Below are 14,816 nucleotides of genomic sequence, written 5' to 3' on the forward strand. Positions count from 1 at the left end.
CTGGAAGGGTCAAGAGTAGAGGCAGAGAGACCACTAAGGACGCTGCTGCAATGTTCATCCAAGGGATGACAACGGTGTCAGTGTGGTAGAGTGTGTGTGTGTGGGGGTGGGGTGGGGTGGGGGGAAACAGGTTAGTAACCCCAGAGGTGAGAGCAGCAGGACCTGGAGTTCATCAGGACTGAAAGGGAGGAAAGGGTCCTGGATGTTGGCCAAGCTTCCTTTTGAGTGTCTGGAAGGGTGGCCTCACCATTCATTTATAAATGGAGGGGTTCAGTGGAGGGGATCAGTTTGGGGCACACTGAGTTTGAAGTGCCTGTGGCCCATCCAGGGAGAAGGGCTCAGCAGGTAGGCGGGTGTTCAAGTCTGGAGCTGAGGAGTGGAACTGTCCGCACCAGGAGCACAGCCTGAATCAGGGGACGGGAGATGGGAAAGGCCAGGCGTACCTTATATTCACTAACTTCTCAGAGGGGAGCTCCCTGGCCCTCACTCAGATCCACGTGCTCTTATTTCAGACATGTTTCTATCAAGCCTGCCCCTTGGCTTCCCCATCACATGGTGGATTTGCAGCTCGAAGCAGCCAGCAAGGAAGACAGCAGAGCCATATAAAGGAGGGCAAAGCGAGGCATTCAATGCCAGGACATAGCTCTAGACACTTTGGAAGCCCTTGGGGGCTTCACTGTATTCTAGCACTTATGTTCATCTTGGTGATTTCAAGTCTCTGATGAAGTACACCCCAGCCCGCCCAGCATACTGTTCAAGTGTGAAAACTATACAATAACCTTCAGAAAAATTTCTATCCATTTGATTAAAAGGGATAATTTAACATGATAAGTAACTGTTACACTCAACTGTATGGAATGGCTCATTCTCCCAAGAGGCAAGATTTTATGGTACTAGAACAGTGCTGGGCATTGAGGAGAAGCTAAATAAGAATTTGTAGCAGAGAGATGGGAAGAATGTTTCTAATTTTCTGGGGGCTAGAAATCTATTTTAACAAGATTTTTAGACATTTAGCTGCTATCCAAAGCCCTTGGTAATATGCCCAGACTGACTTTTTCAGCTCTATTTCTCATCCTTTCTTTACACTTCCCTTCACCCTGCTTGTTCCCACGTCCACACCTTGACTATGCCGTCAGCTTTCCTGGAGTAAGCCCATCGTCCCCATCTCACGTCTATTCTAAAGGTCCAGGGGAAAGCTACCTCCTCCAGAAAGTCCCCCCTGACCTATCATCTGACCGCTTGATGACACCTCCTCTGAGCTTACTCCCCTCTTTGACTTGACCTATGACTCTTATCACCACCTTGCACCCGTATCATCAGCATCAGAGCAGAGAGTGTCCTGCACGTTCCTCTGCATCATGGGCTTCAACATGCTTAGAGAATGAGTGACATGTACTCATTCATTTGCTATAGTGGCCTTGTGATGACTGTGATGGGAAAAATATTAAGATTCAGGGCACCCAGCTTTCCCCCTCTCGTGGCTCACTAACGAGGATTCCAGCTTTGCCAGGTCAGTATCTCCCCCTCTCCTGAACTGCGTTTTCAGACAGTCTCTCTTACACATCTGTGATGCAGAATCAGGAGAAGAGGGAAGGTGTGAAGGTTGAGGGGTGGGTGGTAGGATGTGGGAGCTCTGGGAAGAGGGAGGAGCTGAGGGGGCTGATGGGGGAGAACGAGAGCAGAGGGGGGATTTTCATAAGCCTTGCTCTTGACTATACAGTTCTTTTGTGTAGGAGAAGTACAGGCAAGCATGGGAGTAATTCTGAAATTGTTGTTTGCTGGCTGGATTCTATATAGTGGGTTGGCCAAACAGTTTGTTTGGTTTTAAGTAAAAATAAAAGACACATTTTTCACTTTCACGAAGAACTTTATTGAACAATGTAGTCATTAACCGAATGAACTTTTTGGCCAACCCAATAATTCTCAGAGACACTGCTCAGAGGCTGGACCTCGTAGGTCACGGTCTTAAGAGCACTGTGGTGTATTTGAAAGTTGTTCCTAAATGCCCGGGGTTTATTCTGCCTGCTCTCCTAGCACAGCTCAGGCAGAATGGATAACTGTCTGACGTTTTCTTTGTGTGGGATTTATATGGAGTTGCAGATGCAGGGAGCGTCTGCATATTAGATTACCAGAAAAGTCTGATGCCCTTAGAGCCAGGGATTAGAAAAGGTGGGTTTGGGGGGTGCAGAGGCAATGATGAGGCTAAAACTACTTATTTTTGGAATACTTGGAGCAGGCTAGGAGGACTGTGTGTTAATTAGTCGATCACTCAACAAGGGCAGACTAGGCTCTAGTGGTTGAATCATTCTCTCTGGCCTCCAGTCTCCTCGTCTGTCAATGAGGGAAGTGGGCGATTGAGAACTAAGGTCCCTTCGGGTCCTGTGAATCTCAGGACCCACTCCAGGCTCACTCTCTGCTGGGGATACGGGAGCCTTGCACAGGAGAAGGCCAGGTCCTTACCTTCAAGAAATTGCTCAGCACGAGTCATGAGGAAGGAGGGGAGGAACCTGTTGGGAATTTGCGGGGCAGGAGGTGGGAAGGTGAGGCAGGGGAAGAACTCCTCTGTGCCTGTCACAAAGCCTGGGCTTCTGGGAGGAGGCGAGGGGAGGGGGTGGGGTGTGTGTCAAAGCTGCTGCCTGGACACCGGGACGTACCGAGACTCTGAGGGTCGTGGGCCAGCCGTCGTCCAGCATGGGGCCATAGTCGGGGTCCTCCAGGGAGTACTCGACGGAGAAGGTCACTGGCTTCACGTAGTCAGCAGTGTCCTGTGTGGGAGACGAGAACGGGGTGAGGACAGAGGGAACATCTGTGTCATAGCCAGGACCACTGAGAGAACTTCTACCTCCCGAAGCTGGGAGGGTAGCTGCCTCACCAGCCCTGAGCGTGAGTCCGTGGAGCTTAGCGTCCGTGAGTGCACGGAGGTTCCCAGATGGGTCCGTAGCAGGAGAGTGTTGCTCCTGGAAAGGGCCCTTGGCTCAGCATATGCCAACCCCTCTGCCTGCATGTTTCACCACCTCCTGCTCGTCCTTCAAGACTGGGAAACTGTGTCCCCAACACCCCGGCCTCTAGGAAGCCAGGCAGCACCTCATCCCCACACTCTGTTCAGACCTGTTACTGACACACTTACGTGGCATCCGAACTACCTGATTGTGTGTCAATCCTCCTCTCTCTGAAGCCTCTTAGCACAGTCCTAGCGCTGTGACAAGGCTTAATAAATCAATGAATGAACAAAGTTGAACAAAATAGCGGCAATCCAGGGGATGCTTAGAGCTGCCTAAAAAATCCCCCAATCCCCCCCGCCCCCGCCATGGAACCCAAATCTTGACACCAGTGGCTTCCTTGTGTTAAGGCAATGACTTTCAAACTTGGGCTTGCATCAGAACCCCACCCTGGGAGAGGGCGGGGGTTAAAACACTGAGTCCCATCCCGAGAGTTTCTGATTCACTAGGTCTGGAATGGAGCTTGAGAACGTGCAATTCTAAAAAGTTCCTGGGTAATGAAGATGCTGCTGGTCTGGGGACCACACTTTGAGAACCAGCCCGTAAACACATCAGAGGGGCAACACTATTAACAGACGCCAGGACTTCTTGTTTCTCTGACCTTTGCCCAGTGACTATTGGGGTCAGGTGGGCTCTGAGCGTCCCCTGCCTGTGTCTCCGAGGCTGGAGCTGTGGCTGGGTGTCTGCAGTTTCTGGGTGCATGCACCAGGCCCCCACTGGTTCCCCCGCTCTGCCAGTCTGGCATCTCTCTCTTCCTCCCCGCAAGCCTGTCTATGCCACTGGTCCACCTTACCTGGTCTTCATTATTAGCTGATGCCTACTTATCCCTTCCTTCTGAGCCATGGCCCCGGCTGGCTGACCGCCGTCCTTTCTGCTAGACATCATTGAGCCCACCTCCCTCCTTGAATTTCATCCCCTGCTTAAGAAATGGTGGGCATCTGAGAGCTGGCAAAGAAGAGATTTCAGAGGAGGGTACAGTGAGGTGGGAAGTAGTGTGTCCCAGTGGCCTTTGCTCTGGGGCATGAGTATGGGATGGCCAAGGTCCAGGACACTGCCCCCTTCCTGGCCTCCTGAGGTCTGCTGGGGGCTCAGAACCAGCCTGGCACCAGCTGAGCTCTCTGCCTCTCCCACGGCAGCACCTCGCCCAGCTCCGTCCCCTTCCTGGAGAAGCTTGGGCTCTGTGGGTGGGGCTGCTGGGCATCTGGCTCACCAGGACATGGAAATTGATCCGCTCACAGTGTTCCTGGCTGGAGGAGAGCAGGGCAGCTCTGTTGGTGTACCGATCCCCGCCCTCGTCCAGGTGGGCCCGCGGCGTGTACCGCCTCTCATCCATGGTGGCGTTATACCTGATGCCTAGAGGAAGGAGAGGGCAAGCCATGGAGGTGGAGCCATATTTCCAGTGAAGACTGTTTGCCTCTCTTTAAAAATAGCCTTTGGAAAGTCATCCTCCTCCAGGAAGCCCTCCAGGCTGGCCAGGGGAAGTGCTGCTCCTCTCCCCTCACAAGGCTCAGTGTAGGCAGGAAACTCCCACACAGAGAGCGAGCGATACAGTGAGAAAAGGTAAAGGGAGGAACTAAAGGAAGAGGGAGGCAGAAGGAGGAGAAAAGAAGATGGAGTTGACAGTAAGGCATAAAGAAAGAGGAAAAGATGGAGGGGAGAGTGAATGCAGTGGAAGAGGAGGGGGAGACAGGATGAGGGGTCAGGATGATGCTTCCATTTGAGCCACTCCTGGCATCAACACACCTCTCCACCTCTCCCATCACCTTCCCGGGCCTCGCCCTCGGCTCTAGGATCCCGTCAGGTCTGGGTCCAAGCCTCTGCAAGTGGCAGTTCCCATCACACTAGGGAGGGCTGGCCAGGTCCTGCCCACCAGCTCCTCAAACCTAAGGCTGTTCTGGGGTTTAAGGCCTGCAGCCTCCTCCCCTTCAACTAGGCTGATCTTTTGCTAAATGCTGGAAAGGCTCAGCCCCTTCTCCGGTACCCCAGCAGCACTCTGGGTGCACAGGTTCTTGGCATCATTCTCCTATCATAGAAAGAAGCTGAAAGAAGGACACAACCACCCAGGCCTGCCTTTGTTCTCATCTTCCTTCTGGGACACCCGTTTTTTAATCATCTGGTCGGTCCTGCTCCTTGGCTGAGACGCTCTCTGTGGTCCCAAATTCCTGCACAGGTCTAACCTGGTGCTGGAACCTGTAGCTGCCACTTGCTGGGGCTGCCTGGGCCCAGGGCTGTCATAAGCAGGTGTCTGATCCCAGCCTTGGATGGGAGTGATGGACCCTCAGAAGGAAACTGCCCTGCTGTGGACTCACACCTACTCTGAGCAATGACCACTGCTACTCGGGTCTTCATCTGCCTGACCCCCTGGTTACTAGCTCCCCCTCCTGCGTCTGACTCTTTCTCTGAATCTGACTTCACAGCTTCCACACCCCAGACTGTTCCACTGCTTCCAGTCCCCTGTTCTGATCCAAACACTCTCTCTGACTATTTCCTGCTTCCCCAACCTCTCCCACGTTGGTCACCACTGCTCACTGCCATTCTTACCGTGGCAATGAGATCCCCTCCCTGCCCCCTGGAATCAGAGCATTGAATGGGCATCTAGAAGTCATCAAATGTGGCTCTAGGTGTGACCTGGCACTTAAAACCCATTTCAGCAAAAGCCCAGGTTTAGAAACAGAGCGAATGCAAAGCCCATGGGGGAGAGATTGGAGCTGGGGAAGTGGGGAGGGGGTTGATTTACCGACTGTTGAAGTTTGGTAATGAGGTGCCAGGAAGACGGGTGTGAAGCAGAGGAAGGCGGCCAGGCAGGTGGCGTCTCTGCCGCTGCGTTTGCAATCCCTGTGAAAGATGTTGATCTTGGACGGCTCAAAGTGGAGGCTGGCATTGATCTGAACCACAGGGCGGGACCTTCAGGAGGAGGGAGAGAAGCAGGGGTTGGGTGGGGTACAAGACTGCTCTGCTGGGACCCAGGGAAAGGTGGAGAGCCAGATAGAATGGGATCTGTAAAACCCCCACTGGGAGTGAGGCAGTGGTGGGGCATGCAGGGAGGGGGTCCAGGTGTCACAGGATTGGGCAAAAAAAGTGTACAGGTGGATGAAGGGCAGGCTAAGCAACCTCACAGGCCCTTGAGGCAGCCCTTCATCATTTTCCTAGGGGCTGTGCTTGCTGCAGACCATACTGACATCCTTTTGCCTTCTCATCACTTCAACCCTGCACGTACATCAGAGTAATCTGGAGAGCTTTAAAAAATCCTGATGCCCGAACTAGAACAAAACATTTAAAAATTTGTATGGAAAAACAAAAGACCCCCAAAAGCCAAAGCAATCCTGAGAAAGAAAAACAGAGCTGGAGGAATCAGGCTCCCTGACTTCAGACTATACTACAAAGCTACAGTAATCAAAACAGTATGGGACTGGCACAAAAACAGAAATATAGATCAATGGAACAGGATAGAAAGCCCAGAAATAAACTCACACACCTATGGTCAATTAATCTATGACAAAGGAGGCAAGAATATACAATGGAGAAAAGACAGTCTCTTCAATAAGTGGTGCTGGGAAAACTGGACAGCTACATGCAAAAGAATGAAACCAGAACATTCTCTAACACCATACACAAAATAAATCCGAAATGGATTACAGACCTAAATGTAAGACCAGACACTATAAAACTCTTAGAGGAAAACATAGAACACTCTTTGACATAAATTGCAGCAATATCTTTCTGGATCCACCTCCTAGAGTAATGAAAATAAAAACAAAAATAAACAAATGGGACCTAATTAAACTTAAAAGCTTTTGCACAGCAAAGGAAACCATAAACAAAACAAAAAGACAACCCACAGAACGGGAGAAAATATTTGCAAAAGAAGCAACCGACAAGGGATTAATCTCCAAAATATACAAACAGCTCATGCAGCTCAATATCAAAAAAACAAACAACCCAATCAAAAAATGGGCAGAAGACCTAAATAGACATTTCTCCAAAGAAGACATATGGATGGCCAGAAAGATGTTCAACATTGCTAATTATCAGAGAAGTGCAAATCAAAACTACAATGAGGTGTCACCTCACAACAGTCAGAATGGCCATGATCAAAAAGTCTGCAAACAATAAATGATGGAAAGGGTATGGAGAAAAGGGAACCCTCCTACACTACTGGTGGGAATGTAAATTGGTACAGTCACTATGGAGAACAGTATGGAGGTTCCTTAAAAAACTAAAAATAGAACTATCATACGATCCAGCAATCCCACTCCTGGGCATATATCCAGAGAAAACAATGATTTGAAAAGATACATGCACCCCAATATTCACTGCAGCACTATTTACAATAGCCAAGCTATGGAAGCAACCTAAACGTCCATTGACTGATGAATGGATAAAGAAGAAGTGGTACATATATACAATGGAATATTACTCATCCATAAAAAAGAATGAAATAATGTCATTTGCAGCAACATGGATGGACCTGGAGATGGTCATACTAAGTGAAGTCAGTCAGAGAAAGATAAATATCATATGATATCACTTATATGTGGAATCTTAAAAAGTGATACAAAGGAACTTATTTACAAAACAGAAACAGACTCACAGACTTTGAAAAAAAATTTATGGTTACCAAAGGGGAAAGGTGGTGGGAGGGATAAATTAGAGGAGTTTGGGATTAACATATACACACTACTACATATAAAATAGATAATCAACAAGGACCTACTGTGTAGCACAGGGAACTCTACTCAATATTCTGTAATAACCTACATGGGAAAAGAATCTGAAAAAGAATAGACATATGTATATATATAATGGAATCAATTGCTGTACACCTGTATAACATTGTTAATCAACTATACTCCAATATAAAATAAAAATTAAATTAAAAACATCCTGATGCCCAAGTTGCTCTCCAGGTCAGATCCAACAAGAATAGGCATCATCATGTCTTAAAGCAGTGCTTCTCAGATTTTAATACATTTGTGCATTTCCTGGGGCTCTGGTTAAAATGCAGATCCAGCATTTCTAGCAAGCTCTCAGGTGATGCTAGTGCTGTTGGTCTCTGGACCACACTTTGGAGAGCGTGGGTGTTAAAGCACCCCAGGTGATTCCAATGTGCAGCCAAAGTAGAGAATAACTCATTGTTCCAGAGACCTGCCCCCAGCCATCCATCCCAACACTGCCCCATCCAGACAGCCAAGGAAATGCCTATTTACACTTCTATTGTCTAAGTCGATCAGAGTTAGGGAAGGGAAATATTGCCTCTCCAAACTATGCATTTATGTAAAAAGAAATAAGTGTAGTGTGTTTTAGATGCTTCAGACTTTTAGCCTGATTATCTGTGCTAATACTCTGCTCTTCGTAGTGGAAGAGGGATGGCGCCTCCTCTGTACTGTGGAGTGAGAAGGACAGGTTTGAGTCTTGGCTGCACTGGGCAGGTCCCACGATCTCTCTGATGCGGAATTGTGAGAACCAAAGCAGGTAAGTGAGAATGCCTTCTGTTTGGAAACACACACCTGAGAGTCTTTAAAAATTACTGCTGCCTGGGCCCCTGCCCTAGAAATTCTGCTTTCAGTGGTCTGGGTAATACCCGGGCAATGAGAGTTTTAAAAGCTCCCAGGTGATCCTAAGGGTAGTCATGTTTGAGATCCATGGAGTTTGACTATGAAGTCTTCCCAGAGGGCTCCAGCCCACAGTTTCGGCACTACTCAGGTAGCATTTAGGTTTAGACCTCACAAGCTAGGGCTTGACTGAGTCCTTTCTGTGAGACTGATTCTTTTGATGTATGTGTGCATATACCTTGCTTCCTGTAAAGGACTTAGTTTATGTGTCACCCTACAGACCCCAGAGGCCATGTCTACCCTCTACCCTGGGTCTTGTTCACCTGAATTGCAATGCAGTGAATACATTTAGCCCAAGCTGCTGTTGCTACCAAAGACCTGCAGAGCAGACCTTCAGGGAGAGGCCGTGGAGCCGGTGCTGGACGCGCAGAGACCCTGCTTGCCTAGAGGGCCAGGGGACACCACCTGGAGGCATGGGGCAGCTGATGCTTTGGCCATGACACAGGGGGACATGAGGAGCCCGCAGATACGCTGCTCCCCATTGCTCCCCTAAGGGACTGTTGCAGGAAGCAGAGGCTGTATTCCTTCCTCCTCTCTGGAGATGCTGGGGCTGCAGCTCATTCAGTAACTGCAGCTCATTCAGTAACTAACGACCTCTCATATCTCTCTCCTCCTTTCCTGTTTCAGTTTCCCTTGACCCTCACTTCCGTCCCTGGGGCTGAAGCCCCTTCCAGGGCGCAGGCGCAGAAGCTTTAGCCTCAGGCTCTGTTTTCTTGGGAACTTGGACTAAGACATTTCCCGACTGGATCGTGATATTCTTGAGGACCAAGAACATGAAGATTCTCCCTGTGAAGTCACAGGATATCTCTGTTTAACGTCTTTCTTAAGTTGTATGAAAAATGTGATTGCGTTTATATAAAATTATATGCAGGTGGAAATAGGCTGGTAGGGAAATATACCAAAATGTTAATAGTGGTAATGTTAAGGTGATGAAACTCTGAGTGATTTATTTTACAAATTTTCTTTAAGTTATTGTATTTATAATGAAAAGTATCAACATATAAAAAACTAGCTCAAATTAAAATTTTTTTTGGTTCAAAAAGTGTCTGACACATCGCATGGTAAAATATTTAGATGGACTTTTAGAAAGCGCCCCGCCCCCCCTTTTTTTAAAGCTGTAGATCATTGCTAAGTAGAGACCCTAAGTGCAAATGTATGACAAATATCTGATGGAATGGTGCAGAAATGAGGCCCTGAAAAAGGAAACCAGGGGTCAGATGGGGTTTGGAGGAAAGAAATCCTCTCTCACACTGGGGTAGAAGGGAGAGCCTCCCAGCTGATGAGAATATTCTCAGCCTGTCCTTTAAAGTAGCTTTAGAAGCTGAGTGGAAGAAATGACCAAGTAGCCAGAACTTTTAGGAAAAATTCTAAGAGGGGCTTTTTGCCACTGAATTGCTCTAAAATCTTAGCAGTCCACTGAGAAGAGGGATTTGGACTTCAAAATAACTTACAGTGATTCCATGAAAAGGAAATTTGTAGTCGCAACGGGATAAGAACAGGGTGCGTTTGGCTCACAGCGATTAAAGATAAGAGACAGAGATCCTAAAGCGTATCTTTTAAACCCTGTATCCATCATGACCCTCAGGAGAGCCCAAGAGTCAAGAAAAATGGGGAACCAACCACAGAATCACGGCGTTGCCAAGGGCGCCCACAGCCAGGTCCACAAGCCCGTCCTCGTCGAGGTCCAATTGCCCATGGATGCTGCAGCCAAAATACTGGAGGCCTGGAGCCAGCTCTGAGGCAGCGATTCTCTGCAGGGAGTGGAAGGAAAGAGCTGGGCATGGGCACCCTAAGGGGTAGATGCAATTGGGAGCCCTGGAGACAGCCTGTTTGAAATCATCAGGAAGCTTCCCCGGCCCAAAGCTATCTCCTCTCCTGGTCCATTATGGCACCTGAAATTCCTGCCATTAAGTCATTCTTTTGGATTAAAATAGTGTGTCGTAAAAGTGTTCCCCACTGAAGAGGGAAGGGGGAGGGGCAAGATAGGGGTAGGGGATAAAGAGGTACAAACTATTATGTATACAATAAATAAGCTATGAGGATATATCGTACAACACAGGGAATACAGCCAATATTTTATAATAACTATACATGGAGTATAACCTTTAAAAATTGTGAACCACTGTGTTGTAACTTATATCGTACATCAACTACACTTCAATTTAAAAAAAAAAGAATTCCCCACTGGGTGTAAATACACATCACCTGGCAGGTAACCCACCATTATCTCTAACTGTGGTATATCTTACTAATAAAATAGGTAGGCAAAAGTGATGACCTGAGGGGACTTGGGATGGGTCACTTTTGGGAAGAGAGTACTGTTTCCAGCCTGAGGCACTTCCAGAGAAGAGGAGCCCAAACAGGCGTTCTCCACGTGTAGTCAATTGCATGAATACATATGAGGGCCAGTGAGGTTTGGGTCCTTGGGATTGTGTTGCTGTTGCTGGGGAGATAAAGTTAAGCAGGGAGAGGGTATCCAAAGGGGTGATGGGAAGGGCTTGAAGACAAATGCACCCATTTCAAAATTTTGATTTGAGGCAAGTTCCCTTTTCCTGTGTGAGGACGGGGCGTGAGCTACCAGGACTCCAAGTCCTAGCTCCATCCGTCTACCGGGGAGGGGGGGCATTACCTGCTTCGGTGTCTTGAGGATGTTGCCCTGGAAGCCGTGGAAGATATAGATGACTCCTCTGTGGTTGTCCTCCAGAGGGGCTCCCACCACCACGTCGTTGTAGGAATCTTGATTGAGGTCCTGAACCGAGGCGATGGAGGAGCCGAATCGGGCATTCTGGTAACTGTGGGAATCCTTCAGTGTTCCATCGTAAACAAACCGGTTCTGCGAAACCAGTGTCAGGAAGAGGCTCAGGGGGACTTGGCAAGGGCTCTCTGGGTCGTGACCCCCTCTGGCCTGCAGCATCCCCTCTGCGTTTCCCCATTTCTCTCTTGCTATATAAGCCCAATGACAGAAGAGGTTCCCATCCTCCCCTGCTCCACAGGTGTGGACACCTGATCAAGGCAGGGATCAGGTGCCCCTGGAAAGCTGGCCAGCCTCCATGCTCCGTACCTGTCTCAGGTTGTAGATGTACACCCTGCCCCGCTCTCCGCCCTCGCTGAAGTACATGGGTGCGCCCACCAGCAGGACATCAGTCACACCGTCTCCATCGACGTCCACTGAGGTGATCTCGCTCCCGTAGTAAGAGCCTATCTGCGGCACAGAGATGGGGAGAGGGGCGTGGGGCTGGGCTACTGGGAGGCCTCTGCTCGCCAGTGGATGGAAACTGAGGACAGCCTTTGACTCGGAATTTTTGCCGCACAGATGAGAAGGTCCCTCCCTCTTTTCTCCTTGTTATCCATCCCGCCCCCACTCGGCTTTCCATTATTTAATTTTATTGATTGCCATTTATTCTGTAAGTGATACATTATGATGGCAAAAAGTGAGCAAAATAAAAGCAACATATGAAGAAGAAAATAAAAGTCACCCACGGTCGCAACAACCAACTATACCATGGATGTTTCAGTATATTTTTCCTCTGGACTGTTTTCTCTAGGGTGTGTGTGTGTATGTGTATGGTTTTATTTTTACAATCTGGGATCGGACTGGATGTATAGTTTATATATTCTGATTTTTTAAATAAAACAATGGATCATGAGTATTTTCTCCAACGTGTTATATTTTTTTCCTACAACATGATCATTGGTGATTCTCTAATATTCCGAATTACACGTGCGCCAAATGTATTTAATCAATCCTCTGTTGCTGGACATTTAGCTCACTTTCAATTTTTTATATTCCAAATACTCTGGGCTTAGCACCTTGGGTGATAACTTATGATTTCTTTTCAGTATTTGAGCACTTACTGTGTTCCTCTCCCACCATGGGTGCCGTGTTCCCCCCTTCAGTGAGGGCACCATCTGACCACTCGGTTAGAAACCTAAGGGTCCTCCCTGGCTCCACCCTCCACCTCTCCCGCCTGCAGTCTCCCCGCAAGTCCACCTGGTGGATGCCAAACATGTCCCGAATCCATCTACTTCCCGCCTCCTCCGATGCTTCTCCCCCATGTGAGGCAACTTCCAAAGCCCCACCCCCTCCAGGATGGCCCCTCCAGCCCACCACTGCGGGGAGCTAGAGTGGCCTCCAGCAGCTGACCATGCCACTTCCTTGCTTTGGGGGAAAATGTCCAAACTCTTCAGTGTGACCTTCCTAGACCAGCCTCTGTCCCCTACCCTCTGGCTCCCACATCCCCTCCCGACATACCAAGTGATTTCTCCTCTCCAAAAGCCCCCCGGCTCCAGCTGGCTTCCCAGCTTCCCCCTGCACATACTTTTCTCTGGCCTGTACCCTCTCCCCTCCCCTCTCTGCCGGTAATGTCTATCGTCCTTCAGGTCAGTGCCTGTTAGAAGCACCCCTGCCCTTCCCTACTCCATTCCCCGCAATGGTCCCTCCTCCATGCTCCCCCAGCCCCGGCTCCCTCCACCAGCGCCTCTGGACAGTGGGAGCTGTGCCTGTCCTGTTCCCTCCAGGCATGGGTGCCGTGCCTGGCACGCAGGAGGTACTCAGTAAATGTTTATAGGAGCAAGGGGTCGCTCAGGAAAGAAGAGGAGCCCTTCCCAAGGACAGGCCCTGTGTGAGACGCTTTACAGCCTCAGGTTAGCTTGTGTGAGCCTCACGTTGCCTTGGGAGAGATTATCGTCCTTATTTTACAGGGAAGGAACTGAAGCTCAGAGAGTTCAGGTCACTTGCCCAAGGTCAGAAGGCTGGTCACAGCCAGAGGCTTGGAACTCTGATCCATCTGACCCTCAAGCCAATGATTCTCCCTCCCTGGCTTAGGGTGTTTTCAGAAGAAATTTATCCTCAAGCATTAACAGCTTTTAACCGAAGAGAACGATAAAAATACAGAAGAGGGAAAAAGGAAATCATAAACACGGGGTGGGGGGGAAGAGATGCGCCCACATGAAATAATTAATTAAGAGGCAGACAGAGAGCAAAGAGGGAGGCGGAGGGAGACCCTGTCTAAACATGTGGCCTCAGCTATGTGGGTCATGGTGATTTGGAATCCACTTAACTTAGCTGCCTTCAGCGCTGCGGTTTCTCATTCGGATGTTGGAGATGGAACCAGGCAGTATAAATGTCATAAATTCATCAGCGGATTCCCTTCAGCTCTCAAGGTCTAGCCTAGGGTTCCCGACAGAGCCAGCCCTGGGTAGAGTGTGGGAGGGCAGGGTGGAAGCTGGGGCCAGAGCAGTGCCCGGGTCCACCAGTGCCCTGGGATGGGAAGAGGAATGGTGGAAGGATGGCTCCCTGTAGCTAGAGGGATTTAGGTTTGACCCGGTAAAGAGCATGTCCTCATGGTGACAGGCCAAGGGCAGTAGAAAACGCAGGAGACAGGGCTGTTCCCAGGCTCTGGAGGGCCGGGGGTGAGCCAAGAATAACAATAAGGGCCTGGACAGGGCTCAGCTCAGGCCCAGGGTACTACAGATGCCGGATGCTGCCAGGCAGGAGGGGCCGTGGCCTGGTCTAGGGATGGTTGGGCGTCAGGAGGTAGCATAATGTAGACAGCCCCACCAAGAGTCCTGGATTCCGAACTTGACCCAGCCATGAATCTACCCTATAACCTTGGAAAAGCTATGTTGCTTCTCAGGACCACAGTTTTCCTGGGCTATTGAAATGACTTGGATCAGACCCTGTTTTCTGATCTTTTCACCATCATTGCCTCTTATCATAGCTTTCCAGCTTGCATTCATGACCATCCAACACAAGACTCTTAGCAGCACAGCCTGGTTGCCCACCATATCCGGGGCGGTGACACTGGCAGCCGTATAGTTCTGCATTGTGCCCATTCCGGGACAGGAAAGAAGTTGGCATCTTGGTGAACCCGTGGGGCCGTGCTATGGGTGGAGGCATGACTCCTCTCACTTCTGGTAGCGCCAAGGTGGCTTGAGGAACACGAGTGCCCCTTCAGGATGTCTACGGGCCCTGGCAGCCCAAGCTGGGAGGCTATAGCCTGGATGCTGCCTCTGGCCCTGAACTCTAGACATGACCAGAAAGAGGCTGGTAGTTGGGGGCAGAGGTCGGGCCAAGGCACCGGAGACAAGGGCTCCGTGAAGTGCGGGCTAGCAAATTCTCCTGGGTTCTCTTGCTGCGGCAGGGACCAGGCCTGGTTTCCTGGGGAAGGAGCATCAGCTCTAAGGAGGGTGTGAAGGAGGCATA

General features: G+C 49.5%; 1 protein-coding gene across 1 annotated transcript in view; it reads right to left on the bottom strand.

The window, feature by feature from the left end:
- The window catches only part of ITGA11 (integrin subunit alpha 11), a gene marked incomplete at its 3' end in the record, with an annotated part of 123,230 nt that overhangs the window by 16,779 nt on the left and 91,635 nt on the right, over positions 1 to 14,816 (bottom strand). Inside the window, exons 13-18 of the mRNA XM_082846243.1 lie at positions 11,673 to 11,813; positions 11,241 to 11,444; positions 10,232 to 10,362; positions 5,737 to 5,903; positions 4,210 to 4,352; positions 2,655 to 2,765 (exon numbers count right to left, since the gene is read on the bottom strand). Coding sequence (XP_082702369.1) covers positions 2,655 to 2,765; positions 4,210 to 4,352; positions 5,737 to 5,903; positions 10,232 to 10,362; positions 11,241 to 11,444; positions 11,673 to 11,813 — 897 coding nt within the window. The remainder of the gene's footprint in view (positions 1 to 2,654; positions 2,766 to 4,209; positions 4,353 to 5,736; positions 5,904 to 10,231; positions 10,363 to 11,240; positions 11,445 to 11,672; positions 11,814 to 14,816) is intronic.

The sequence above is a fragment of the Leucopleurus acutus genome (genome assembly GCF_964270905.1).
Source record: "Leucopleurus acutus genome assembly, chromosome: 1".
In the NCBI taxonomy this organism is placed as follows: domain Eukaryota; kingdom Metazoa; phylum Chordata; class Mammalia; order Artiodactyla; family Delphinidae; genus Leucopleurus; species Leucopleurus acutus.